We start from the raw sequence: 26,717 nt of genomic DNA, 5'->3' as shown, positions 1-26,717 counted from the left end.
CGCGGTAGTGGGAGTGCCGCATGAAACAGACAACGATCATCCGCTTGCTTTTGTTACCGTAAACCCCGACGCTAAGGTGTAATATTATTGCAAGACTAAAATGAATTTAAACAAATAAAATTGTTAACATTACAAATAAATGAGATCACATACTTTGAATAAGTAATGTTTGCGGTATTGTTGAAAGATGATAGATTTGTATTTGTATACATGTTGTAGGTGACGGAACAGGAATTAATCGATTACGTGGCAAACAACATGATGGATGAGTACAAGCTTCGTGCTGGTGTTGTATTTCTAAAAAATCTTCCATATACGGGATCTGGGAAAATTTCGAAGAAAGACTTGAGAGCAATGGCTAAGAAATTAGCTGTAAACTGAAAAATTAAAATATTCGTTAATTTAAAGTGAAATTAATTTTTTCATTGAGAATTAACTCTTGGTTTTGAATGTAAAAATTAATGGAGAAATTAACTGAAAGAAGAATCCAGACACTGGTGGTGGTTGTTTTTAAATAGTTTCTAATATGATTTATATGAATGTGCGACGATTCGTTTTAAGTGTTAGGTTATTGTCAAGCAAATTAAAGAAAATAAATAAACGGTGATTGCAAAAAAACCAAATGTCAAAGAAAAAGAAAGATTAAAATAAAAAATAAACAATACAGATTTTGTTCCTTATTTAATCCTTAAAGTAATTAATCCGCATGTTACAGAAGTCACGTTATAAAAGAACGATTATCATATCAACAACATGTAGTAAAATTAAATGATATCTGGTTATGATTCAGCATTATTTTTTTAGATCGTAAATCACTTCATATCTTACATCACTGTCATTATAATGTCGGTACCGGTGGGAGCATGTGGTTTGATGTAATCGGTTTCTCTCGCTCAGTCTTGTGATGCATGTTGCACGCAATCGTTTGGAGAGACAGCATTACATCTTCATTTCTGAACCGTGTTTGTTTTCTGAGGTACTTACTCTTAAAACAAAATGTGTCTGAGAAGTGTTCCCGCTAGTTGAAAATGGTTTAAGTACATGCTACGATTGTTACATCTTGCTGGTGCATCTGACTTTAACTTGTTGCGTAAAACTTGGCGCAAAACATTAATGTGTTTCTTGTAATATAATATAATAGTTCGTACGTGTATGCTTATGTAATAAAAAATTGAAGAGCTAGTTAGCTCTCCAATAGCTTAAAATAACTTACGCTATAAATGCAACTGCTCATACGTATAGTTAGATCATAATTTGTGCCAAGAAGTAAATGCCAATCAGTCTTCCTGTAATGGCTGCTACTGCTGCATCTCTGAGTTTTCGAGATGCAAGTGTTCGTTGAATACATAATTGCATAAATGCATTCGTTATACGTATACGTAGAATATAATCTATTCTCTAAGACTATTACTGATTTTATTAATTGTGATACAGTGATATTGCTTTAAGTGACAAGGCGCTCTGTGTTCACTCACACGGGAATACTTTATTTGAGAACCAACCGCAATCCTGATTTTTGTTTCAAGTAGTTGTGGAAGTGAAAACACATGGTAAGTGAAACACACGGTTTTTCCATATGTTTAAGAACACGAATTAAATGCACATTTTCATGTAAGAATGTAGAAACAAAGTAACATACCTATCTGAGTTACAAGTCAATTTTATATTATATATTTATATATTTATTGTATATTTATTTAAAAATAAACAATTATCCAACAAACTGACGGCAGATTAAAGCAATTGTACGCGAAGTACAGTCCGTAAATTGCAATCTTTTTGACGACAACGTCTGTTTTCTTGAAACGTTTTGTTTTCTGTTTGTAACAACTTTTGTTGTTACGGTATAAACAGAAACAATCAATTTTATTTTACTTTCCGGCAGGACACTCGCGATTTTACCGTGGAAAATAATGTCTATAAAGGACCGGTGGTTAATTACACAGACATCTATAAAAGTATCGGACACATGATATGGGATAAACTTAATAGCCATGGAAATAAAATCGCACATGTGAGTTTTTTTATAATTTTGATCTGATATTTTGCATGTTTACGTTCAGCGGCTTTTATTGGCTTTATTACTATTTCTCTTGAACAATTGAATACTAAGAAGGCCGCGTGCGATCTGTACAACTTACATTATTTTTAATATTGTTGCAGTTGGACGCACGTACGGAAGAAACGGTCACATATGAGGAACTGCAAGTTAAAACTGTGAAATGCGCGTTGTGGCTGAAACACCAAGGAATCGGACGCGACGATGTCGTCAGCATATGCAGCAATAACCACTTTAATTCAATCGTGCCGTGCTTATCGGCGACTTATGTTGCTGCGATCTTTAACACAATGAACGAAGATATGGATTTGCGTAAGTATATTATACTTACGAGAACAATAATCGAAAAATATAATCGCGAAGTGTAAAAATCAGTTCTTTGTATACGTGTTGTACATCGTAATGTATTTTCAGCAACCGCGTTGCATTGCATAAAACTGATCAGGCCGAAGGCGATTTTCTGCACAGCGAAGCCTTTGGATGTAATTCGTAAAGCGCTGAAGGAGACGAACTACAACATCAAAGTGATAGTTTTCGACGATCATTCCGACGCGTTTTCGTTCTCCAATATCCTCAACGGTTACAGCGACGCGGAGGTGGCGAATTTCCGATATGTCAAGGCCGAAGAAAACAGCTTGAAGAAAACTGCGTGCATTTTGCACTCGTCAGGCACCACGGGAATGCCGAAAGGAGTCGAAATATCTAATTACACTATGTTGGTCCTGGCTTTTGAAGACGCCATGGACATGAATAACGAGGTGTCGCTTTGGTTCTCGTCTCTTTATTGGATGAGCGGAGTATTTCTGAATTTGGAAGCGATCGCGCAAGGCTCCACAGTGCTTCTTTATCCGGTATTCGACGAGCAGATGACGTGCGTGTTGATTGAAAAATATAAGGTGAGAGAGAAAAAATGGATAATGGCGGGTGATTATACTTATGTATTTTTTCTTGGAAATTTTTATTTTGTCTTGTTCGTGGAAAATGTTGTCTGTAAACATAAGTAAAATATCTCGCTCAATCTCAGACAATCTTGCAGGCACTTTAATAATGACAATAATGATAAAGACAGATGTTACTAATGATTCTAGATTATAAAAAAAGAAATTGTAGTAGTTTTTGTCAGACTTTTATTTACTAGATTTTATATTTAATTAGCATAATTAAATGTGCATTGCAATGTTCAAATGTTAAATCAAGAAGTTAAAAACGTTTTTTTTGTAAAACAAACAAGTTCGCGTATCACATCACGTAAAAAATTTTGCGTAGAACGTTACAAATAATCATTGTCCATAATACTTTAGGTGCACACAATTTTCTTAAGCACGAGTATGATGAGTCGATTTCTTAAGGCCGGTTATATAAAGAACTATTCATTATCGTCTTTGAAAGTTATACTTGTCGGTGGTGCGATTCTCAAGCCGAGTGTGCAAGAGGATCTGAAGAATTTGTTACCGCACGTCGATATACTTCAAGCCTACGGTATGGTCGTTCTAATCGAACCGAATATTAGAGATACGTTAAATAAAAAACGTGTCTGTCGTTACAAAATTGTCATGGTGTATTTTATACTTTTATAGGTATGACGGAAGTCGGATTTGTGACGCTGCAAAATTCGAAGCACAAGAGCGGATCCTCCGGCACGGTGGTCAATAATGTGCAACTAAAAATTGTGGATCCGGACACCGGCAAGATTCTGGGTCCGAATCAGTCGGGTGAGGTTTGTGTGAAGTCGGCAAACATAATGAACGGCTATTACAATAACCCTGAAGAGACGAAGAAGACGATTGACGAGGACGGTGAGACAAAACAAAGATAAACGGATTTAAACTTTGTAAAATAGAAATGTGATACAAGTACACCGTCAGGCATTAAATCGTTTTGCGTAAGAAGGAGTTCTCTTTTAACACAATAGTTCGTTTTAAACGACTGACAACAGTCGAAAAACAACGGAACGAAGAGGAAAAACTTTCTTCTTTTCTCACGCAAAAAGATTCAAAGCCAGATCAGTGTACGTAATTACTCTATAATATTGAATTAACTATTAATCCACACTAATACTTGTGTTTCAGGATGGCTACACACAGGCGACATTGGGTACGTCGATGAGGACGGGGAACTGTTTATTTGGGATAGAATAAAAGAACTCATGAAGTACAGAGGGTTTCAAATCTCACCCGGTGAAATCGAAGCGGTATTAAGTACTCATCCAGCGGTGTGCGAAGTCGCGGTAGTGGGAGTGCCACACGAAATAGACAACGATCGCCCGCTTGCCTTCGTTACCAAAAAATCCGGCGCCAAGGTGCGATATCACTGCACATATGGCAACGTTAGACGAATTGAGAGTTGCTTACATTGCCAATAAATGAGATCGCAATTATATTTTGACTAAGTAAGTTTTGCGGTGTTGCTGGATAATGATAGACTTGTATTTTTATACATGTCGTAGGTGACGGAGCAGGAATTAATCGATCACGTGGCGAACAACATGATGGATCAGTACAAGCTTCGTGCTGGCGTCATATTTCTCGAAAGTTTTTCATATACAGGTTCTGGGAAGATTTTGAAAAAAGATCTAAAAGCAATGGCTAAAAACTTGGCTGTAGATTGACATAATAAAAACATTTAACTAAATTAAAGTAATTACTTAAGAAGTGGTATTTGGCTTTAAAGTTAAAAACTTACAATAGGAGAAGGACAAAATGTTTGACGGTTATGTGTTATTAAAATATATATAACATATATATATATATATATATAAATATTTATTAATACGATTTATTTGAATTTGCAACGTTTTAATCTTGGAATAAGGTCTGTATCAAGCCACAATAGTTTGCTACACATTTACGCATGAGACTTAATGAAGTTTCCGGAAAAAAACGGCTATGCCGTCTAAGAAGAAACTCCTGGAATTATTTTAAATTTCTTTGGGATATCCAAGTGCTTTTGTTTCCTTGAACATTGTTACGAGCGAATCCAAAGTCTCTTCTCCAGATGGAATAATTTGATCAGGCGGCAGCAAAAAACCGTATCTACCGCGATCACGCAACTCGTAAGTGAACACAATAGGCGTGCGATAAATACCTCTGATGTAATCCACAGTAATTCCTGAGCATTCATCTAAGAAATAATTGAAAACATTATTTAAAAGACTTTTTATTGTATTTAAACGAAGAATTGTCTAATTCTGCGAATCTAGACACAGCATTTTTTTTCTAAAAATATCTCTTGGATATTTATCGAAACTTGAACATCCAAAAGATATGTTCACTGGACATTTATGTCTGTATAGGAATCTTAAGACTCGTAATTTGCTTTTATTTGTAAAAATTTCCAAAACTGCAATTCTACGCGCAGGCAAATGCGCGCAAATTGTTGTCTTGTTTGACAAATTGTTTTGTCAGCAACTGTTTGTTTTCAACAGATTGTACTGTGAAGAAAAAAATTATCTGCAGAGTTACGGTTCGTGAATTGCGTGCAACTCTCGAACGAGAATTCAGTGCGCACGGTGCACGATTTTCTTGTGATGCGAGATTACCTCTCTCCACGTTTATCGAATCAAAAACAATATAACAGATAAGTATGTGTAACCATATAAAGCAATTTTAATCAACTCGCCGGATGTTATTTATTACGCAATAACTCGTCGAGCAAACCGGTCGCAAGTAGCTCGATAAGGTTACACAATCTGTATTTTTCGCACATAAAACTGTAGTAGATCACGCATCATTATCATCTCATCGTTTTTTTAACACAACGCTGGCGCAAAATTGCAGTTCACGCAAAACTAATAATTAGTTTCTTGCAACAGCTTCGTAAACAACAATTTTACGTATTTATAACACGTTTACCCTGAATATTATAAAAAAAACGTGATAACTACATAAATATGATTGTATACTCTTGCAGAATAATTAAACATAAACGTAAGTAATAAAAAAACAAATAATATTGTAAAGCACATTATAGAAATAAAATAAAGTTTTTGCACACTTACAGATCGTCTCGGCAACATTTCCGACCAGATATTCAGTCCCGTATCTCTGTTTCAGAGCTGCGACCGATTTCAAACCAATGGCGTTCTAAAACAATCATGTTTGATAATTATTTTTTCTCAATTTTAAATGTTTTTTAACTGCCATATTGCCTTTTAATAATAGCGATTCTCACCAAATCGTTGTAATTGTCAAGATGCACTTTCGTGTAGCCGTAAGGGAACATCAACAACTGCGAGTAGCTGTGGAACGAAATGTACGCGTAGAACTTGTCGGAAATGGTCTCAATGTACTCGGACATGCTCTTCGTCTCTATCTCGGAAAACGGCTCGCTTCCCGCGTAAATTTCAGTGCACGGCATGCTGGTAGCGCCTTTAGCTAAAAGTATAAAAAATTGCATTCAAGTTTTCAAACATTAAAGTCATATTTCAATATTTTTTTTTTTTTTTGCTCGTCGAAGTTTGTCCAACAATATCACATTTCAATATCAAATTTGTGCGTGTAACAATCGTTATGAGAAGCGCGCTAGCTCTCTTCTCTTTTAAACAGCAACGACGGACTTTAACACACACTCGAGACCGATGATTACATGATTCGTGCGAAGATCAATACGCTGACTCATTGAATGTGTCAATGTCGCGTCTGAAAGGCGCGTCTCACAACGAATTTGACTTTCAATTAACACTCTCGCCGATTTATCTCAATTGCACTCTATTATAACGACCGCACAAAATATTTAAATCTCGAGCATTGACAAGATTTCGCAGTGTCTGTAAAGATTTCAACACGCGCGCGAAACACACAGTTTTCGTGTTTGAAAGTAATAAAGTAATACATTTTTTTTCGTTGACAATTATATAATTTTCTGTTATTAAAAAAATTCAAGTATTTACACAGCCACTTGTAGTTCCAGTTTCTGTTGGCGTCGGCGCCGTAGCAAAGACCATAGGGTTTGCGCGTCTTCCTCCACAGTCGGTTCTGAAAGCAATTGAAGAAAATATCTCGACTTGTAAAATTCTAGAAATAAATATCACACAATTTACAGCGGCGACGTGAGAATGCGATTTACCTTAGTGTGCGTATAAACGTATCCGTCGGGATTAAATGAGGGAAATATGTACCAGTCGTGGCTCTCGGCCAGAGATCTGACATTCGGATCCTTGCTGGTCAGCAACTGATGCAGAATGTACATTACGGTCGCAGGCGAGATCCATTCCCTTGCGTGAATGCCACCCTCGANGAAGACACCGGGCTGGGCTGTCCTGTTGAAGGACAATTTGACACCCTTGATCTGACGTCCCTCGTACGTTTTGCCGCCCACGACGACTTGCACCTTGTCGGGATACTGCTTCGCCAGATCGTCCAGGTTCTTGTAAATTTTGTCAAGATTGTGATAGCTCTTGAAATCGAACGACGCCGATGAATTCGCAGATATTGTTCGATCGATGGATGTTTGAACGTTTTTGATGTGGAGCTGATACGGTGCCCCGATCTGGCTGATCACTTCGTAGAATTCCGGCAATTTGTGCGGGGCCACCATGAGGTCCACGCTTTTTCCTACGTTGCTCGGTTCGTTCCAGAATGAAAACTGCGAAACAGCGTGCGAATTTGGGTGAAAACTATGAAGAAATTTTTTATATTCGAGTTTATTCTTCGCGTTTGTTCTCAAAAAAAAATTCTATAAATTAGAATAGTGTATTAATTAATTTATTTAGAACCAAAATTAACAAGATCAGTCGATGTTACATTTGCAACTGGACATTTGCACTCACTTCATTGTTAATTTCTGCCAGCTGCTGTAATTTCTCAACCTGCGTTTTCGTAACAGGAGTTATCCTGAAAACCTTGTAGTTCACGAAGGTGGCTTGCTGAGCGATCGCCAAGCTCGCGATCGCACACAACACTATGATTTTCCACATGATATGCTCGCAGAGATAATCTGCAAAGTTTAATCTCCAAATTAATTAATTCGCATGTTACATAATTGTCACAGTAAATTTTTTATATTTTTGATCGTATATAATGATCGTGTGTTTGTAAAATAATTCAACGGCTACTCGTTTCGATAATACAAATTACACAAATCGATCAATTAAATTTATATTTACTTGCTTCTTATTGCTTAAATAAAAAAAACTGTTCGTTTAAAAAAAACATAACTTACCTTTTGAGGAATTAAAGTGTTTATGACTGTTACTATTTCGCGTTCATTGTATTTAAACGCCAAGTGCACACGACACAATCAATCAACGTTATATGTCAGAAGCATTACTTGAAAAAAATCACATTGTTCAATCAACGATTATATCGGATTTTATCCTACTCTCTCTCTCTCTCTCTCTCTCTCTCTCTCTCTTCTCATCTCCTATATTAAATTAGCTTTGAAAAACCCAACAGTATTTGATAGATTTATCTTGATGATTATAAATTTATATTTATACTCATAATGTTATTATCAAGAGACACGATCATATCTTTTGATAAATTATCTAATAATTCCATCTCTCTAGGAAAAATCAAAGTGTACATTCACCGTGTATTCTCTATGTGTATAATTTATTACTATATAATTGTTTCAACTCTTATCTCACAAATTATTTGTCATTAAGTATTTTGTGACCGATAACGTGATATGCGTCACAGACATTTGGAGAATAAGATGATGTGAAAAAATGTACAAGATAAATACACAACTAAAGTGTTAAATAAAATATAAAATTTCTTATTTCGCGAGAAAAAAAAGTAATAATTACCGTCAAATAGAATGTGTGAGTGACGATATTGTTTACATCGATGAAAACGAGTCAATTAACATGTGATTGAAAATGTAAGATGTGTATTGAAAATCAAACGTTAAAAGTTAGTTTTTTGAGATTTTGATTGTTTTTTTTTGTATTCGCTTGTATTGAATTGTGTTTCGTGATGTCTCGATGATAAAATCACAAAGACGATAACGTGATAGAGATAGTTTGCAGACGTCAATAATTGCTTGTTATCTTTTGAGAGATATCACGTTTATTTCTAGATTATATACTGGTTTCCAAACACTCACAATTTCTTACCAAGTCATCGTAATTGTCGAGATGCTCTTTCGTGAAATTTGAAGATACAGATTTTTATTGTACGAAAAAAAAACAATCTCGCGAAAAGTGATAAAACAATATAACAGTTCTACACCTTTTTCCACTTATATGCTTCTCTGCTTACCTACTATCTGACAATTAAATTATCAACCGACTAAAATACTGCGTAAATAAAAAAAAAATTTATCTTTCTGTTTATATGATGTTGCTCCTTTGAAAAAAAACAAAACATACAAGTTTTACTTGTCGAGAATGTATATTTATATTGTATATTTATTTTTTTTTGCGCACAGATACACTGTCAGATCCAACATGTAACGCAAAACTTACGTACATTTTCATTATTTATTTGTATCATTTAATTACAAATGAAAGTAAACAAATCGACAATGCGTCAGATAAAAATGCGTTATAATAGGCATGTGACATATGTATTAAATAGATGATCATACGCATTCACTTCGATCTTGAATCAGTCCTAAAGTTTGGGATGTCCACGTGCTTTCGCTTCTTTGAACATAGCTACAATGGAGTCCATTGTCTCTTGTCCAGTGGGAATAATCTGGTTAGGGGGTAGCAAGAAACCGTAACGACCTTTGTCACGCAACTCGTAGGTGTACGTGATAGGTGTGCCATAAGTGCCTTTGACGTAATCTACAGAGCTTCCAGTGGCCACATCTAGAAATTTTATAAATTAGTAAAAACGACCAAAATTGATCAATATATATTTATCCGATGGTGATTTTAATCTTGCAATGCAATTAATACAAATATAGTTGTCGATTGATTGAAAATGTTTAATTATGGTTGATCGCACTATATAAATAAGCGAACAATGCTTTATTTAGGTACGATAAAAATAAAAAAAGATGTGAATTAAATAAAAAACGTAAAGAACTTTCTCTGTGCTTACAAATAGTTTCCGCAACATTTCCGTGTACGTATTCAGTTCCGTATCTCTTTTTGAGGGCAGTAACTGTCTTCTCACCAATAGCGTACTGAAATAATTCGGATAATATGCAAAGAATTCTATGCAAGTATAAACTTGCATAAAACAATTAATCAATCGATTGTCGACGATAAGATAAGATTAAGTTAGCGGAAAGTGTGATTAAATCTAAAAAAGTGATACGAGATTGTACGTGAGATTCTCTCTCTCTCATACAAATTACTTCACAAATTACTTTTACTAATTGCAGTCAAACCTCGATAACTCGAATCTCAAGGGAAGAGCTAAAATCTTCGAGTTGTAGAGATTTCGATTTATCGAAGTTCTTTTTTCCTTTCCGGGGAGCGGAACAAAATTTTCGTCTTACAGAGGTTTTCGAATTATAGAGGCTCGAGTTATCGAGGTTTGACTGTATTAAATTAATATAAACTGCCTCGTTATAAGAAATATTATTTGTTTCTTATATAAAATTTTCCAAAGTGTGGAAGAAAAAAATCATACTGATCTCTATTGCTCACCAATTCATTGTGATTGTCAAGATGATCCCTAGTGTGACCGTAAGGGTAGAGCAAAAGCTGTGAGTAGCTGTGGAACGAGATATACGCGTAGATCTTATTCTGAATGGTGGCGATATATTCAGACATGCTCTTCGTTTCAATGTCAGAGAACGGTGCGCTTCCGGCATAAGTTTCGGAGCAAGGATTGGTACTAGATCCACCAGCTAGAAATGTCAAAATGTAACGTTAAATTTTACGAGTTTAACAAAATAATATCTCTTGTCTTTTTTATATTGTATAAACGTAACTATTAATCTTTCATTAAGTAGTAAAACACTTACTGTTCCATCTGTAGCCCCAATTCCTGTTCGGATCGCTGCCTCTGCAGAACATACCGTACGGCTTGCGCGTCTTTCTCCACATTCGATTCTGAAAGCGGTCGAAAATTACGTAAACTATCTCAATTTTGTAAATTTTCAAACCAAACGTTACAACGTGTGCGAAATATTTCAAACTAAGCTTACCGTGGTGTGCGTGTACGCGTATCCGTCTGGGTTAAATGACGGGAATATGTACCAGTCGTGTCTCTCCGCCAGAGATCTGATATCCGTATCGTTGCTGGTCAGCAACTGATGCAGAATGTACATTACGGTTGCAGGCGAGATCCATTCCCTTGCGTGAATGCCACCCTCGANGAAGACACCGGGCTGGGCTGTCCTGTTGAAGGACAATTTGACACCCTTGATCTGACGTCCCTCGTACGTTTTGCCGCCCACGACGACTTGCACCTTGTCGGGATACTGCTTCGCCAGATCGTCCAGGTTCTTGTAAATCTCCTCGAGAGTGTGATAGGTGGTGAAATCAAAATAGCCCGATCGACTGAGAGTGATGGGCTGCTCGGCGTCGATCAACTCCTGAACGTCGTCGATGTGGAGCGTGTAGCGTAAACCGAGATTGCCCATCATCTCGTAGAATTCGGGCAACTTGTGCGGAGCTACCATGAGATCCATCGCTCTGACCCCGTAATTCGTGGTCGAACTCGCCCAGATGGAATACTGTAAGTAACAATTTAATATTTTTTTTTTTTACAACATTTTTTTCGAGTAGAAGCAGTTTGCTTTAATCAAAATACTTTTTGCTTGGTGTCTCTCTGTATGTGTGTTTGATGTTTGTTAATTTTTACTTAAAAATTTACTCACTCCATCCTGGACGTCATGTTCGAGTTCGCTCAGAAGAGTGATTTGATCATCTGTTGTTGGATTAAGTCTGAAGACTTTGAAATTTTTGAAGCTGGCCTTCTGAGTTTCAGAAGCCGCAAGGCCCACGGCAGTGCACAGCACTAATATCTTCCACATGACGACACTGTACGAACACAATTTTATACAATTTTATTTGTAATCGCGTTCAATAATACATTTATTCCAATTGTTTATATATATATATATACATTTAAACAGGTGAGTAGATAACATTCACGATTCGTCTACAGTAGCGGATGCGTTTTAATTAAAAAAAAAAACTTGAAAAAACTTTGTCACAAATTCAATTTTAATCATCTCTTTAATTCACACAAAATCAATCAGACGTAAAATAATTGTTACTAACACACAAGTGCGCAATAATTTGTAAAAAGTCGACAATTTATTATATATTTTTTCACAGTTAATTACATTTTTTTTGTGAGACAAGAATCACCTTATTTGAATGTCTTATTCCTTCCGCGAATCGGAAACACTTGCGACTGCTGTTTTGTTTCGTTCATTATATAGTGAACAATGCACACGACACCAACATTGACATTATTTCAAAATACTATTGAACAATCAAAACGTTTTAATCAAATAAATAAAAAGAGTCGGTTTCACCACTCATCAGATTAAAAAAATAAATTCAGTGAAAAAGATTAGTTATCGCGATTATTTACTCAACACGGTATCATTGAGTAGCTTTGTTGCGTCCACATAAAAAAAAAGCGTTATCAAAATTAAAACAGTAAACAAAAAGTAAACAAAAAGTAGTAGCGAAAAAAGGTATAAAAAATACCTGTGGCGTTAGAAATAAATAGAATCTATGTGTGTGTGTGTGTGTGTGTACAAAGTAAAAACATGAAGCAATAAAATCACTCCAAAAAAAAGAAAAACCTACGATTTGTAATTCTGTTATTATTAAAGAAGAAAGAGAAAATAAATCGCGTCTCGATATTTATGACTGTCGAATTTCAGTTTGATCAAATTCAAATGCCGTCAGTGGCGGCAATAAACGAGAAGCGTTTTGTATAATTTCATATTTTGTTTATTTTTAAATAACATAAAACTATATTTTTGCGCAACATCAATCGATCAGCAACATTTTAATTGTTACATGTATATTTCTATTTTTATCAGAAAAGTGTCACACATGTGTCGTATATATTCAATTATTTTTAATTATCAATTATAATTTTATCGCGCGCGATTGATAATAGGATTTTGTTTTGTTTAACATGCACTCAATAGAAACTAGACAATCGATCAAGATCCGATAAAACATTCTCGTTTACCTAATTGCACGGATAAAAAAATTTCTTATCCGGTTTTTGTAAGAATGCTATTTAAATTTTTTCCGGTACAAACAATTGCAAAATCACGAATCATCGCGTCTTTATCTGTGTGTAATTTCCAGTTTCTTTTTTTTTTTTTTTTGTTCCTCGCAAACATCATTAATTGTGTAAGTATTGTTTTATAAGCAAAAAAATACAAGTTTGCCGTCATCATGCTCGACAATCGCTCGCTTCTATTATATATTCTATCTACTATATTCTTCTATTATATATTTTATCTACAGAAAAATAAATAAAAAAAAAAGCAAAGTAAAACAGGATTTTTTAGTTAGATAAACAAGTTTCACGGACAATTGGTGCAATAACAAATAGAAATCTTTGCATATTACCTGTATGACAACAGCTGGCGGAGAATCACGTGGGATACGTTTGCGGAATATGTGTTCTGAACGGAGTTGGCTTTCGACTTTTATACATGCGTTTTTTTCCAGATGATGGCATACGTGAGATCATGTGGAATAACGGGATATGGGCATTAATTTGCATATACAATTAAGTTATTTGGAAGTCATCAGCACGAGGTTCATACGCATAGGTGTGTCCTTGATTTATCATTTGTCCTTGATAACATGCGGGTCTTTATCACAATTGCGCGTGTAATTAATAATTGAAGAGAAACCTGTAATTATATGTATATATCCTTGCACGTTGAGTATACAACGTGTGTTTGTATCATATGAGACCCATTTTAGCGGTAGACGCGACAGGAAATTGAAGGAAAAAGTTGAAGTATCATGAAAAGTGAGTATTTGTTTCAATAGTTAGGTAATTCTCGTCGGTAACTATAATATAACAAAATGTCGAAAAAACAGAAAATTGATTTCTAAATCGTCATGTGTCCGACGTTATTTTTATATTACTGTGAATACAGATGCCATTAATTTTTTTCAATGTGTGATACTAATTCGTCTAATAAACCTTTCCTATAAGTGTTTGAAATGTGTTCTTATCTGCTAAATGTTTATTAGATTATGAAAAATGATCCGGTGAGCAAATGTCCTAGCTGAAATATATATTTGACAAATCCACACGCGTCATCAAAATGCATGACTGTGACACACATCTTTCTAGTCATTTAAATATTTATATTTACTATCACTTCAATGACGCACAGCAAAGAAATAATTTAAATTTTTGTTCTTATCAAGAACAAAAAATGTACATATAGAGGTTGACCTATTTTCATCTATCTTGCAAAAATAATCTCTACATTCTTTTTCTGTTGTGACATATTTATTAACAATGCTTTACAAGATCTTACTTGTGCCGCGCGCACGAATATATATATATATATATATATATATTTATTTATTTATATATGTATATATATATATTCTATATTATATACCTATATTTGCCTTACTAACTAAAACTTTATTTATGTATTTATTTATTTATAACATTCATATACGCAACACATAGCATTATGTACATAACATTTTTCTCTAAAATCATTTCTAAAATCGCGCTCGGAAAAAGGGACTTCTACAAATTACAAACTCTGTCCCATTGCGCATTATGCGCACGCGCGATACTCTCAACGCGTAATTTCTGTTCCGTCATTATCGATAGTACTTCAAACAAATCTACAAGTATTACACGCAAACCTGTAGATTTTTAGTACTGTCAATAATAACGAAACCAACCTGTAGTAAATGAATTTAGGAACGAGTTCAATTTATGTCCGTCGAAATTGTGGCTGCAAAACACTGCAGTACCTATACATAGAAAACCTACGTAGCCATTGTTTTTTTACAAGTAACTCGTTTACCATTGCATTTTTCTCCCAACATCTCTCGCATGAGCGTACAAATTAATGTTTTTCCTCGCTTTAAGGTATCCGTGCGATCAAGTAAAAACTTTCTCTAATTAATCCTTCAATTGGTTTTTCACTTCGGAGGAAAAATTTGACAAGTATGTGCTCAATATTTTATATATTATATAAAATAATATATATTATAGTACAAATATATAATGTAGTATATTCATACTATACTATATATTGTGTACATTATATATAATTATATAAAATAAATATATCTATTTTTCTTTGTCTTTTGATATCTATACGGCAGTTTTTAAAACTCACTCTACTTTGTTTTCAATTGTCAGTGAAATAAATACTGTACACAAATTAGACGTATATGTAATCAAAATTTTTACAATAATGATCTTTTTTCATTCTAAAATTCGCTATAAGAGAAAACGCGATATTAAAGAACCGTTTGTGACGGAAAAAAAAATTTCACGGATGTAACTACACAGATACCTCAGAACGTGAGATTTATGTACATACCAAAAATTGTATCCGTGAAAAATCATTTCTGAATCGGTATATAAAGTTTAAATTTGTCCGTAGAAAATTTATTGAAAAAAGTGCGTTATCCAGTCACAGTCTCTGGATTCAACATTTTTATACAAATATAAAATACTTTCCGCGAGAGAGAGTATTTTTCTCTTCGATCAGTCCTCTTTGTAGTCATAGAATAACAGAATAACAGAATAACAGAATAACAGAAGCGTATACGTAGCTGTAAACTTAAAATTTATGTACTTATACGAACGTGATATTGCGCATACACGTATATTAAAAGATAATGATAATCTAGCAGCTAAATCAAAGTTTCACGTTACATCACAGTCTGCAATTTGTTACGCGCCTCATAATCGATCGAACGTGAATGCCTGTTTCTCCGAAACCACGTTATAAGACAATATTATTCGACAACATATATTCAAGATAAAACCGAAATAAAAAAAAAAAAAAAAATTATCTAAGTATATTTACTATTTTTCAAATTGCTTTATACAAAATTTATATAACTATCTATGTGTGTATATTTTCATCACATCAAATTGTTTTTTCAAGACAAGACGCGGTCGAAAATGTAATCATCGGACATTGCACACATTGCTCAGTGCTACAACAATGCTACAAAAAATGCTTTTTCTGAAGGTAAACTGCTGATGTACGTATACATACATCAGCACTTACAATAAAACTACAGAAAAGATTGAATACACTCCATTATATACAAAGCCTAGTATTATAAACAATCGCAATCGCAATCAACCAAACGCACCACTGTATTATAAAAACAAATTATCATTCATTCTTTTGAGATTGTTTTTACAAGATTCTTTTTTCTTTCTTTTTTTTTTTTTTTTTTAATAAATTGTAAACCTTGTAAAAATATTCTCGCTAAAAATGAGACTCCGATATTCTATATTGTACATAGTATCTAAATATACTATATAGAGTGCGTTCACTTTGGGCGCTTACACGCTTTAAGCGTCAGTTCGTCTTTGTTGCCTTTTAAATGCAGAACAGAGATAGTCTGACGCTAAAAGCGCGCGAGCGCCCAAAACAAACCTATAGTGTCACAGAAAATATATGGAAAACAATAATTGTTAAGAAAGAGATGGTATCTCTATGTTAACATAGAATATTATTTTGATATGTAATGCAATTACGGCACAGAAAGATTATCAATATTACTTTTGGCCAATGCAGAATTTTATCTCTGCCTAATATCTAAAAAGTTGTTTCTTCTCATATTTATGGAGAATTATTTTTCCTAGTATAGTTGTTCGTGAGCTGATCTGGCTGGTGTTTTGTTAAAAACAATCCTTCGTGACGCAGTTACAGAAGATTTTTCTGCCTCCTTATATTCTATAAACTTTGTAGCGCGACAATTTCTCGACGTTTCAAATTGCAAAGATTTATAACGCAATAAGCGATAATACGCGTTACAGTATACATCCGCTGAAGTCTCTCTCAAAAAAAAAAAAAAAAAAAAAAAACAAACAAAAAATGACCGAGTAATAAAGTACGTCAGCACGCGAACAGAAAAACTGACGGATATATATGGCGCTCCATTATTCACCCGATCGTATCCTGATCCTCATTGATCGCATTCTGCTATAAATGAGTGATTTCCATCCCGTGGGGTAACCTGTGTCCTTGAGCGTGACTCATACTGAGTTGTCTCGTTGCCATACCTCCGCCACACTGACTGCTCCAATCCGCAGTAGGCACCGGCGTTCGATAAAATTTGGACGAAGTCTTGTTGAATATTGGCAACAGCTCGTTCGCTTCAGTGGACAACGCCTAAAGAGATAAAAAATGGTTTCATTTATAAAACATAAATCTCTATCTTTAGATAAAAGGTAATATAAAAATCAACGATAATAAAAAATAATATAAAAGTTAACAATATATAGTTTCACATTAATGTCTCCGAGATATTTTCACCAAGAAAAACGTAAAGCATTTACCTTCAGATAAATAATAGCGTCGGTCCCGTAGCCTTCGCAACTAAGCAACACAATATCGCCGTGGAGATACCTGGCATACAGCCGTGACAACGGGAGACCGTATCCGTATCCCGCAAGAGGTACGGTGTGAGCATCGGATTTGCTCGGTTGCGGAGCGGTGCTGTACATGTACTTAAATAAATGGTCCGTTTGTGAACGAGGTATGCCGCCACCTCTGTCAGATATCTGAAACAAAAAAATAATGCATAATCGCGGCTCGACTTTATCTTCTAAAAACAAACGTCGAGCCGTTGCCTCGTACCTTCACGCAAATATCTTCTTTGCCGCGCACCAGCAAAACCTCAAGCGGTGGATAATTATCCGATTCGGATCCGTGATGTTCCATCACGGCTCGCATGCTGTTCTTGAAAATCTCGAACAGCATGTGATACAAGTGACTCGGCACATACATGATTCTAATCTCACTGCTACGTTCATACTCTGAAAAAAAGAAAACAAAACAAAACAAATTAGACAACAATTAAAGAAAACAAATTCAGTTACAAACCAACTCATAAGTAATTTTATTAAAAACATCGAAACTTTAGCGATAATTTCGCACAACAGAATGTCTGACGGATTACACGCACTGTAATTGACTAGCATCATCTCTAATAACTGCTGAACAGAATATTTAATATCGCAAATATATACACGTTCAAATCCAATCATGACATAGTTTTTTTTCAAATCGATTCCTATCTCAGAGAAAGCGCTGGCAAACTACACCGAGATGTTGCACACTTGCCAAGAAATTTCCTCCAAATAAGCTCTAGTGTTAGCTTTGGTTCAAGCTTTAGTTTGAAGTTCACTTAAGTCTGTGTTTTGTATTAATCGGTACATCGTGCAAGAGCAGATAGAACGGAAGTTTACAAATCCGTCAGAATTCACCGGGCAAAGAATAAAAGACTATAAACAATAAATTTATAACTTTACGGAAAGAGTTGTTTGTCCCAACATAAACTACTTACTAGAGTCACTAGAGAACAATAAACATGTAGACTTGCCATTATGTTGCCTGACTATCAATTCCGGACTAGCCAAATAATATTGATCGCACAAAAACCGTGCGTTCTCGTAAGCGTCCTTAATAACGCCCATCACGTCACAGGACGGGTCTATACAACCCACGTGTCTGCTGTGGCCGTTCAATTGTCCACCGAAAAGTAGCGCTAAAACAAACACAAGGTCAACGCAAATTTGTTGATAACGTTTACGTCAGTGTCACATCAGTGTCGCACGCGAACGGCATCATTATCAAACAAACTTACTATGTTGATTGATAAGCATACGAATAGAAATGCGAGACATAAAGAATCTGTCTAGGAAATATTGAATGCTGTTCTCGGTTTGCACGTCCACGTCGTGCGATTCCTTCAGCTCCAGAACGCCCTGCGCCATCGTCTGAACGACGTCGGTGTGTCTGTTCCGGATCTTGATCAGAGCCTGGCAGAATCTGTAAGAAAAATCACACAATAAGTAAAACTCGCAATTCGTGTTCCATCTCGCGACGCGGATGCTGTAAAGTAAAATTATGTTACTCGCAATTCGTTTTTTTTTTTTTTTTTTTTTTTTTTTTTTTCCAAGAGAGTGCTTAATTCAACACACTCACTTGTCTAAAGTGGTTGAGTTGACAACGGCTTTCTCGAAGTCTATTATTTCGTCGAAGGAAGTGGCATATAAATTATTCACAATACCCACACTAGGCATCTTCAGTAAGTTGTCCGGCAACAGATGGATCTCCTTCATGATGTTCGCGAGTCGTACCGGCAGTTCCTTCCGCAGGAATATGAAGGACTTTCTTTCGCAGGCGCTCAGACCTGCAAAAACAAAAACAGATCGACGCGCACGATATCAGATCATAATTGGAATCATCAACATTTATTATTCTCGAGTATCAATACGGGAGTAATTAACTTTATCGCGTATCAAAGCCGATTGTCGTCACTTCGTCGCTCGATCAAAGTGTCTTGTGATAACAGGAAGCTCGACACTGTTTTTTGAGAACTTATAGCCGTATGCAAACAAGACATATCTCGTACAAATTCGCACAGAAATAAAATTTTGACAATTTTATTTTATTATATTGAATCTTATTATCTTTTTCTTTTGTTATCTCTGATATTTGCGAGTTTTGCGCGTATTTTTTTCGCCGAAATTTTAGAAAACGCGTTTCATAAATAATTTATTGTACCTACGCGTTATCGTGACAGAGAAAACAAACCGCGAATTTGGATAAGAACGTTCTCGAACGTTTTTTTGACAAATGGCTCGGCACTGATTCTGTGTTAACAAGATGATATTAGGGACAGAGAGCTATCGAAATTGATAAAATTTTTATCACACTTGATAATTTCGCATCTCGTTCAATATTGTCGGAAGAAACGACTTCACAAATATTTCACGCAAAATTTGATCAGAGATAGCGCGCGTTTTTGTTATCTACGTCGAGTTTCAAATCTTCAAACGCAACGAGATCAGAGAAGTTTGGCGAGTTATTTTCGAAGAACTGTCAAACGATGATTCACAATAAAGTTTGATCTATCTTTTTTTACAAGCGCAATGTAAACACACAAGCGAACAAACAAAAGAATTTAAAAAAAAAGTCGACGATTTAATCATCAATTTCAATGAACCGCGATTACGTGTGCTGATACTTTTGTTTCAGCATCTTGCGGCGGAGAAGATATATCGAAAGTCTATAAAACGCTCTTGACACATCCTGTGATAGATTACACGTGAAAACAATTCGCACAAAACGCCACCGCGCGTCACGTCATTGTCTAAAGAACACGTACCAAAACATCGATATATAAACTTCCTGTAAATCGAACAACTTGCAGTAATCATACACTGACCTACTTATATAACGACGTGTTACCATCACTATTGACAAATACGAGAAAACTAGAACTACTTGTACTCATATTCCTTGTACGTTTAAACGTTCTATTGTTCAATTATAATTTATATAAATTAGCACAATTCATCATGAACGCAATGCTTTCGTTTCTTCTTGATCCATTTTTTCTAATTAAAATTTTACTTTAATGTAATAGACGCGTGTCATCAAAAGAAAATTAAATGTCCGTACTTGCAGACACACACGCACACACGTATAATAACATTATAAAGCTATTAGCAGAATTCTTCGATAAAATTCTTTCGTTTCTTTCATTTTTCTTGAATAAAAATTTTCCACTATTTTTCTTATGAAACGAAACACGCGTGTTATTAAAGAAAATTAAATGTCCGTATCTTGCAGAGACCCACACACGTCGCGTATATTGTCGTGGTAGAAATATTACGACCTATTGTCTATAAAACATTTGATGTCGTCATGCTCAGGTATAAATGCCGATAAATCGATCGTATAAAGATGCCTCCTTATTTTTCCGGCGAAGTGAAAATTCAATTATTTACAAAGACGCTTGTGTGAGACAAGTTCCCAGGTGCATACGGCGACGGCGTCGTTGCTCTGAAAATAAACCTCGACCTCGCGAGCACGCAACACACATGAGAGAATTGTTACTTCAAATCCGCGAGGCGCTGAGAAAAATTGCGTCTTACAACTTTACGTATTAACGTAATAATCGAACATCGAAAAAAATTAATGCAACAAACGTGCAATGCCATGCCGTGCACTTCAGACTCATTAATGAGACATTTGTGTGTTCGCGTCAGCAATTAAACCAACTTTACATCACGTCTCAAAATATCAATACAATATATTTTGAAAAAAGACGAAGTTTTCTTAATATAGATAGATACATATAGTTTATTTATTTTTTTTTTTTTTATTTTCTGTTGAGATAAAACACACACTTTCAGCATTTTCTTATTACGCATTTATTTTTGAAAAGGCGCATTTATTTCTGCATCGAAAGATCTTTGCCTCATAGTAAAAATTTAAGTTCAAGAAGTGTATCGAGATTAGACACACAACTTCGAAGATCGAGTGATAAAGTATCCTTATCACTTTATGCGTGTTCATAATGGTAGAAGGTTGGTAACATCGGAAACATCGAACGACGAAGACTGTATATTTCGTGCCCAGTTTTAATCAGGCTTAATAAAGACGTAGGTTGAACGTCATTCTCTCAATGGCGTTTTCATTTGTTGATGCGATACTCAGTTTCCCATTGCTTGATTAAATTAAATTTCCGGAAGAGTCTCACCAGACGTGTGTGTGTGTGTGTGTGTATGTGTATTTCGTAATGTTTGTACGAAATTTTCGACGAAAATGAGCCGGACACTTTTATTTTTTATCTTTGCTGACAAGACTCGAATACTCAAAAGTCGAAACGTCTAACGTAATGATCACTATAGAAGATTACAAGGTAAAAATTTGCGTAAAAAATGGCGGTTGGCTGTTTTTTTTTTGTTGGATCTTTTCTCTTATTTAACACATTGTCGACGGGAGACGTTAATTGGCGTTTTCCATTTGTCAAGCGTCGCAGAACGAAAGACGCGCGAATCGACGTTATTTCAGTTTTCAGATGTTGAAGACGCGAGACAAAACAATTCGTCACATCTTGTGCGCGCCAAATCGTTATTGTGCGAATAATAAAATCCATTTATTTGATTTTGTGTTTGTAGCATGACGTCAGTTTGCAGACTCTCGATTCAATTTTTGAAGAAGACTAGCCGAAGTGAAGAATTTTTCGCAGATTTGCTGGAAGCTGAAACTCGATCCGTTTCGCAACATATACCGTTGACAATGTGTTAAAACGAAGTAGATAATTCTTTCTCGAATTTTACACTATATAAAGCGCGTAATATGAGGCGAAATGTGTTCGTAGGCGTCGAATTGATATTGCATCTTCATGATGGAGTTTACGAGAACGAGGGAAAACGCGCGGCCGGCGATTCGATTTCAGAGGCGACCGGCTGAGAAATTGCGAGGGAAATTGAACGGTCCTTATCTCTGCCAGACACACACACACACAGGTCGAATGGATCATCCTGCTTTTAATCTAAAATCTCGTTTGACAAAGCGAAACTGGATAAGCGGACAATTCTGTGCCATCTGCCCGTTTCTAATCTCGGACACTGGTGTTACGCGCCCGTGTACATTTGCATCGCATCGATCGCTTAATATCGAAATTTCCCAATATCGCGGTGACCTTTCAATTACAATGGAGGCAATCTACTTCGACGGTAAATTAAATTCAAACAAATTTGAGTAATTGATATTGAGATAAAAATCGATCGAATCCAAAGCAAAATGTGGAATTAACGTGCGATATTACAATTCAATTAATATCGTGAGTAACGGATCAAAATTATTTCTCTTATCTAAACTTATTATGAAAAAAAAAAAAAACTTAATTGAGAACACGTGAAATAACAAATGTTCACTCTCTCCGAGTTATTAGAGACAGTCTAAATTTTCTCTCGAGCATTCTGTTCAGTTTCAATAACCGTCCGCGTATGTTCGGCATACATACACACACATGAGGTGGAAGTGACGCAACAAGGCCGTTACCCTCCGGAATTAATATCGACTTAGGCGGTATTAATTTATCTCGCGCGGATAAACACACGCACAATGTTATCGTTGTAGATTCGCTGTGCTTCGCGCATAAGTATTATCAACACAACGAGTTCTCTCTGCGCAAGTTCTTTTCACGCGTGAATTGCAAAACAAGTACATATATCTCATATGACTCGGCTTTATACTGAATCATCGCGTAGCGCGTGGCTCACAAATACAGATAAGAAAGTTGTTTTGCGCGAGTTCTCTCAGATAGAAATCTTTGTTCCTATTCTCGAATTCGATTTTCAAAGAGACACACGACGTAAATAGATCTTAAAATACTAAGCGAGACATTCGCAAAAAAAAAGTGTTACTCGCGCAATTAATATTATTTTCGATGAGAGGACGACAACAATATATTAAAAAAAAAGCACGTGTTCAGTGTAAACACAAACGAACAAAATCGAATAAAAAAAAAAAAAAATACGTTTACAAGAAGATTTATATATATGTCAGAATTAGCTTGCATTACTTAATTATAGCTGACAGCTTGGCTCAATAACGAGGTCATTGACTTCTCGCAAGAGAACAACACATTGACAACTTTGAATTCTCCTACTTCTCGATGGTTTTGTTTTTAGCGAGGAACTTTATCACTGCCGTGCAAACAGAAAAGAAATAAAAAAATTTCGAGATAACGAAGAGTGTGACTGAGAGTGACGTCAAACAAAATCAACTGTTTACCGTCTGAGCATGTGTAACGGTAAATCTGAAATTATGACGAGCGAACTTTGTTCCCGATACATGTGTATACAATCAACAGAATTTACTCCGCCAAATTTGTAAATAAGCACAGGTCTTTTTTTGCCGACTTACGTCATACGTCGATTATCTGCGAAAGAATAACTTATTTATTTATTTGAATCATGCTGTATCTTTCTTTCTTTTTGTTGTTTCGTTTTAGTTTAAATACAGAAAGAAGACGAGATTAAGACTTAAACAGAGCCCGTTAATGCACAGTTCAATCGAACGATAATCGATCTTTCGCGTTCAAATCAATTCGATCCCAATGACCGCGACATATGTAACTTTTTTTCAATAAAAAGATTTTCCACCAAAATTACGCCCGACAATGTCGCGTTTAAAGAGCATGCGCAATCATATTTTTATCATATTCTGCGCTATAAATTTGTTTATATGTACTAAAACAGATATATATATATATATATATGCGTGCGTCACATACGCAGTGAGAGATTATCTACACGTATACAATATGACTGCATTATCGAGGTCATATTTGCACAGGGAACGGAGCTAACCAGTCGGTTCTTCACGCTAACAAACAGCAAAGCAAGAGTAGAGTCACTTCATTTTCACATCCTCGTACTTAGCATTCAGACCACAGCAATGCACAAAATTAGAACTCACACATCGCAAGATGCGACAGGATGTTCTAAATAATATTATTGTATCATTCTCTTCTCAGAGATTTGATTGTATCAATTGTGTGGGTTTGCAATCTCTCTCTCGCAAACGTAAAATACATATGTTAATTCTCTCCGACCGGTCGGAGTAACGTGTTTCACTAACACACGTATTTACGTAATCAATTGTATAATTTAGAATGACAAAAATGCGAGCGTAATTATCGCACAAATTAATTGAGAAAAAATCTGATCGATAAAAAGAAAATTGTTTCCGGATAAGATTTACATACATGCATTTTCAATAGTTATCTCGCAATATAACTATTTGTCTCTGTGTACATTACGACCGATAGGAAGTTTGATCTTCGCGTAAAAGAGAGACAATCGTTTTTGTATAGCAACTGCAGCGACGTGTATGTTACGGAAGAAAAAATAGCAATTCGAATATATTCCATTCGATGATGGAAATTGAAATCAAAACTGGCGAACTTTGATCTACTCGAATCCACAATCGCTTCCACAAAATATTCATCAAACATTGCTGACCCGCGGTCTTACATCAACGATTTCCAATACGATCAGTGTACAAAAGGATTACATACAGATTGCTGTGTAAAAAACAATTACGCCATATCTGTAGGCAAGATTACGTAAATTCGCGCTAATCGAAAATCGTTGCTGAAAATATAATAAATATAATAAATTGTATAAAATAATAATAATTACACACATCGTATCGGGGAAAAATTATATTTTTTTGTAGAATAAATATCTCTTGTGGAAACAAACCGCATTTGCCGTTGTTGAGAATAAAATGCAACGTCATGCAACACGCGCGTGTTGTGTGAAATATAGCGTTTGATTTATTTAACACCCGTATCATTAGCGTTGTCTGTGCGAACAGACTAATTTTGACGTTTACGTGTGTTTGTACAATATTTAGATATTCATTCGAGTTCTTACAAGCGAGCATAGAAATTTTGCTCGTGTTTAACTGTACGTTTTCGAAATATATTTCTATTTAACGTATTTCAATTTACAACACTATAAATATTCGTGCGACGTGTGACATGTCGCGTTTCTTAACAATTAACGCGCACGTTTGCGGAAACGCGTAACCAGAGATAACTCTTGGGCGATAATGCGGAAGATAACCGCAATCCGTCAAGAACACGTGCTTCACTCAAAAGAGGAAAAACAATCCGAAATCAGATCTTTTACGATTCGCAGATTACGTGATCTGTCGATGATGCATCGCGTAAGCGCGTATCAAAGTGTTTTTGTAATTATATAACGCGAATTTCTCACCTGCGCGCAAATCAGAATGTTTTCGTAATTATGTAAATGCGATTTTTCCACATATGTGCCGTAAATGCTTTTTTCTTAAATTATTGAATAGAAGCGAAACTTTCAAGAATCGCACAGTTTTATTGGAAATAAACGTTTCTCACAACGCTTTTAATTTTACAAAACGAGGAAAATACGATATGTTTGCTCTAATAATCCTTCAATACAAAACTGTCAACAAAGAAAAAAGATTAATTATCGTAACATATGTCAGAATTTCGAGGTATTTTAGTCGTGATTGAAAAGAAACTAAAAAAAACAATATTTATCTCACGTCGACAAGATAAATGATTGAAAAAATTGTGCAAATAACAAAGAACTTCTAAAGAAAGATTCTAAAAGTATTTCCTGGACATTATACAAAAAACCAATGGCAAATTACGCAAAAATTCATCAAACACTGTATGTCCGGTTTTACATCAACGATTTCCAATACGACAGTACGCTATATCTATAGACAAGATTACATAAGATTTACGCTAATCGAAAACCATCGCTCAAATATAACAATTAAATAATAAATTGTATAATATAACAGTTACAGAATATATAAGAAAAAAGTAGTTTAAAGAAATATATATTGTTGTCCCTGTCGACGAAGTAAACCTTTGCATACGTAGATATTTATTGCGTAGATACTAGAGCAGAAAGAGTGTGTTTTCGTGTTGTCAATAAACATAAAAATAAATATAGATCGGTGAACTTTACTGTAGAAGATTCTAAAACTCCAGTAACTGTAGTGTAGAAACGTACGTGTAGAAACATAACCGATCGCTAATCCATCCGCGAATTAAATAAACAGGATATCTACACAGTAAAAAATTGTGCGTCAAAATGTAGAACTTTTCTTGTGTTACGACGTTTTGATTATTACTTCAATGTAAAATTAACATAATACTGATATGTTATTATTTTTTTAATCTTTTCACGTGTCAAATTTATGTTAACTTCACAAATTAACA

General features: G+C 35.2%; 4 protein-coding genes across 10 annotated transcripts in view; 1 reads left to right on the top strand and 3 right to left on the bottom strand.

The window, feature by feature from the left end:
• The first annotated feature begins 722 nt into the window (after window positions 1–722).
• LOC109858003 (4-coumarate--CoA ligase 1-like) lies at window positions 723–4,772 on the top strand. Of its 4 annotated transcripts, none has more exons than XM_020434858.1 (9): window positions 723–976; window positions 1,450–1,550; window positions 1,886–2,014; window positions 2,164–2,371; window positions 2,474–2,955; window positions 3,361–3,538; window positions 3,637–3,855; window positions 4,129–4,358; window positions 4,506–4,772. In XM_020434858.1, the coding sequence occupies exons 2-9, from the start codon at window positions 1,548–1,550 to the stop codon at window positions 4,665–4,667; spliced, it is 1,611 nt and encodes a 536-aa protein (XP_020290447.1). In that variant the 5' UTR covers window positions 723–976; window positions 1,450–1,547; the 3' UTR covers window positions 4,668–4,772. The 4 variants fall into 4 exon arrangements, with proteins under 4 accessions (XP_020290447.1, XP_020290445.1, XP_020290448.1 ...); XM_020434856.1 differs by having other exon boundaries at window positions 1,435–1,550; XM_020434859.1 differs by having other exon boundaries at window positions 723–1,031; window positions 1,435–1,550.
• Window positions 4,773–4,802: 30 nt separating this feature from the next.
• LOC109858006 (zinc carboxypeptidase-like) lies at window positions 4,803–8,321 on the bottom strand. Its single transcript, XM_020434866.1, has 7 exons — window positions 8,219–8,321; window positions 7,827–7,993; window positions 7,124–7,642; window positions 6,948–7,032; window positions 6,230–6,432; window positions 6,057–6,141; window positions 4,803–5,179 (listed from the first exon to the last, which is right to left on the bottom strand). The coding sequence occupies exons 2-7, from the start codon at window positions 7,971–7,973 to the stop codon at window positions 4,977–4,979; spliced, it is 1,242 nt and encodes a 413-aa protein (XP_020290455.1). The 5' UTR covers window positions 7,974–7,993; window positions 8,219–8,321; the 3' UTR covers window positions 4,803–4,976.
• A 1,053-nt stretch (window positions 8,322–9,374) lies between these two features.
• LOC109858005 (zinc carboxypeptidase-like) lies at window positions 9,375–13,583 on the bottom strand. Of its 3 annotated transcripts, none has more exons than XM_020434863.1 (7): window positions 13,512–13,583; window positions 11,783–11,945; window positions 11,108–11,638; window positions 10,925–11,012; window positions 10,605–10,807; window positions 10,051–10,135; window positions 9,375–9,815 (listed from the first exon to the last, which is right to left on the bottom strand). In XM_020434863.1, exons 2-7 carry the CDS (start codon window positions 11,936–11,938, stop codon window positions 9,616–9,618), a joined length of 1,263 nt encoding a protein of 420 aa, XP_020290452.1. In that variant the 5' UTR covers window positions 11,939–11,945; window positions 13,512–13,583; the 3' UTR covers window positions 9,375–9,615. The 3 variants fall into 3 exon arrangements, with proteins under 3 accessions (XP_020290452.1, XP_020290453.1, XP_020290454.1); XM_020434864.1 differs by lacking the exon at window positions 13,512–13,583 and adding an exon at window positions 12,279–12,385; XM_020434865.1 differs by lacking the exon at window positions 13,512–13,583 and adding an exon at window positions 12,254–12,341.
• Window positions 13,584–16,334: 2,751 nt separating this feature from the next.
• The window catches only part of LOC109857987 (pyruvate dehydrogenase (acetyl-transferring) kinase, mitochondrial), a 16,847-nt gene continuing 6,464 nt past the window's right edge, over window positions 16,335–26,717 (bottom strand). Inside the window, exons 2-7 of one of the 2 annotated variants that reach the window (XM_020434819.1) lie at window positions 19,112–19,319; window positions 18,771–18,955; window positions 18,471–18,671; window positions 17,762–17,940; window positions 17,461–17,685; window positions 16,335–17,293 (exon numbers count right to left, since the gene is read on the bottom strand). In XM_020434819.1, the coding sequence (XP_020290408.1) occupies window positions 17,105–17,293; window positions 17,461–17,685; window positions 17,762–17,940; window positions 18,471–18,671; window positions 18,771–18,955; window positions 19,112–19,319 (1,187 nt within the window). In that variant the 3' untranslated portion in view covers window positions 16,335–17,104. The remainder of the gene's footprint in view (window positions 17,294–17,460; window positions 17,686–17,761; window positions 17,941–18,470; window positions 18,672–18,770; window positions 18,956–19,111; window positions 19,320–26,717) is intronic. The other variant, XM_020434820.1, reaches the window with a different exon arrangement.

This window comes from Pseudomyrmex gracilis, unplaced genomic scaffold (genome assembly GCF_002006095.1).
Source record: "Pseudomyrmex gracilis isolate BER0280 unplaced genomic scaffold, ASM200609v1 scaffold_180, whole genome shotgun sequence".
Lineage (NCBI taxonomy): Eukaryota > Metazoa > Arthropoda > Insecta > Hymenoptera > Formicidae > Pseudomyrmex > Pseudomyrmex gracilis.
Note: the sequence above shows the minus strand (reverse complement) of the source record. Positions and strands in the feature narration are given on the sequence as shown.

What these genes read in the sequence shown, in the direction of transcription:
- LOC109858003 (XM_020434858.1), top strand. An exon ending in GAACGAAGATATGGATTTGC is followed by an intron (nt 2,372 to 2,473) that starts GTAAGTATATTA and finishes ATGTATTTTCAG; the next exon opens with CAACCGCGTTGCATTGCATA. An exon ending in TGTTGATTGAAAAATATAAG is followed by an intron (nt 2,956 to 3,360) that starts GTGAGAGAGAAA and finishes ATAATACTTTAG; the next exon opens with GTGCACACAATTTTCTTAAG.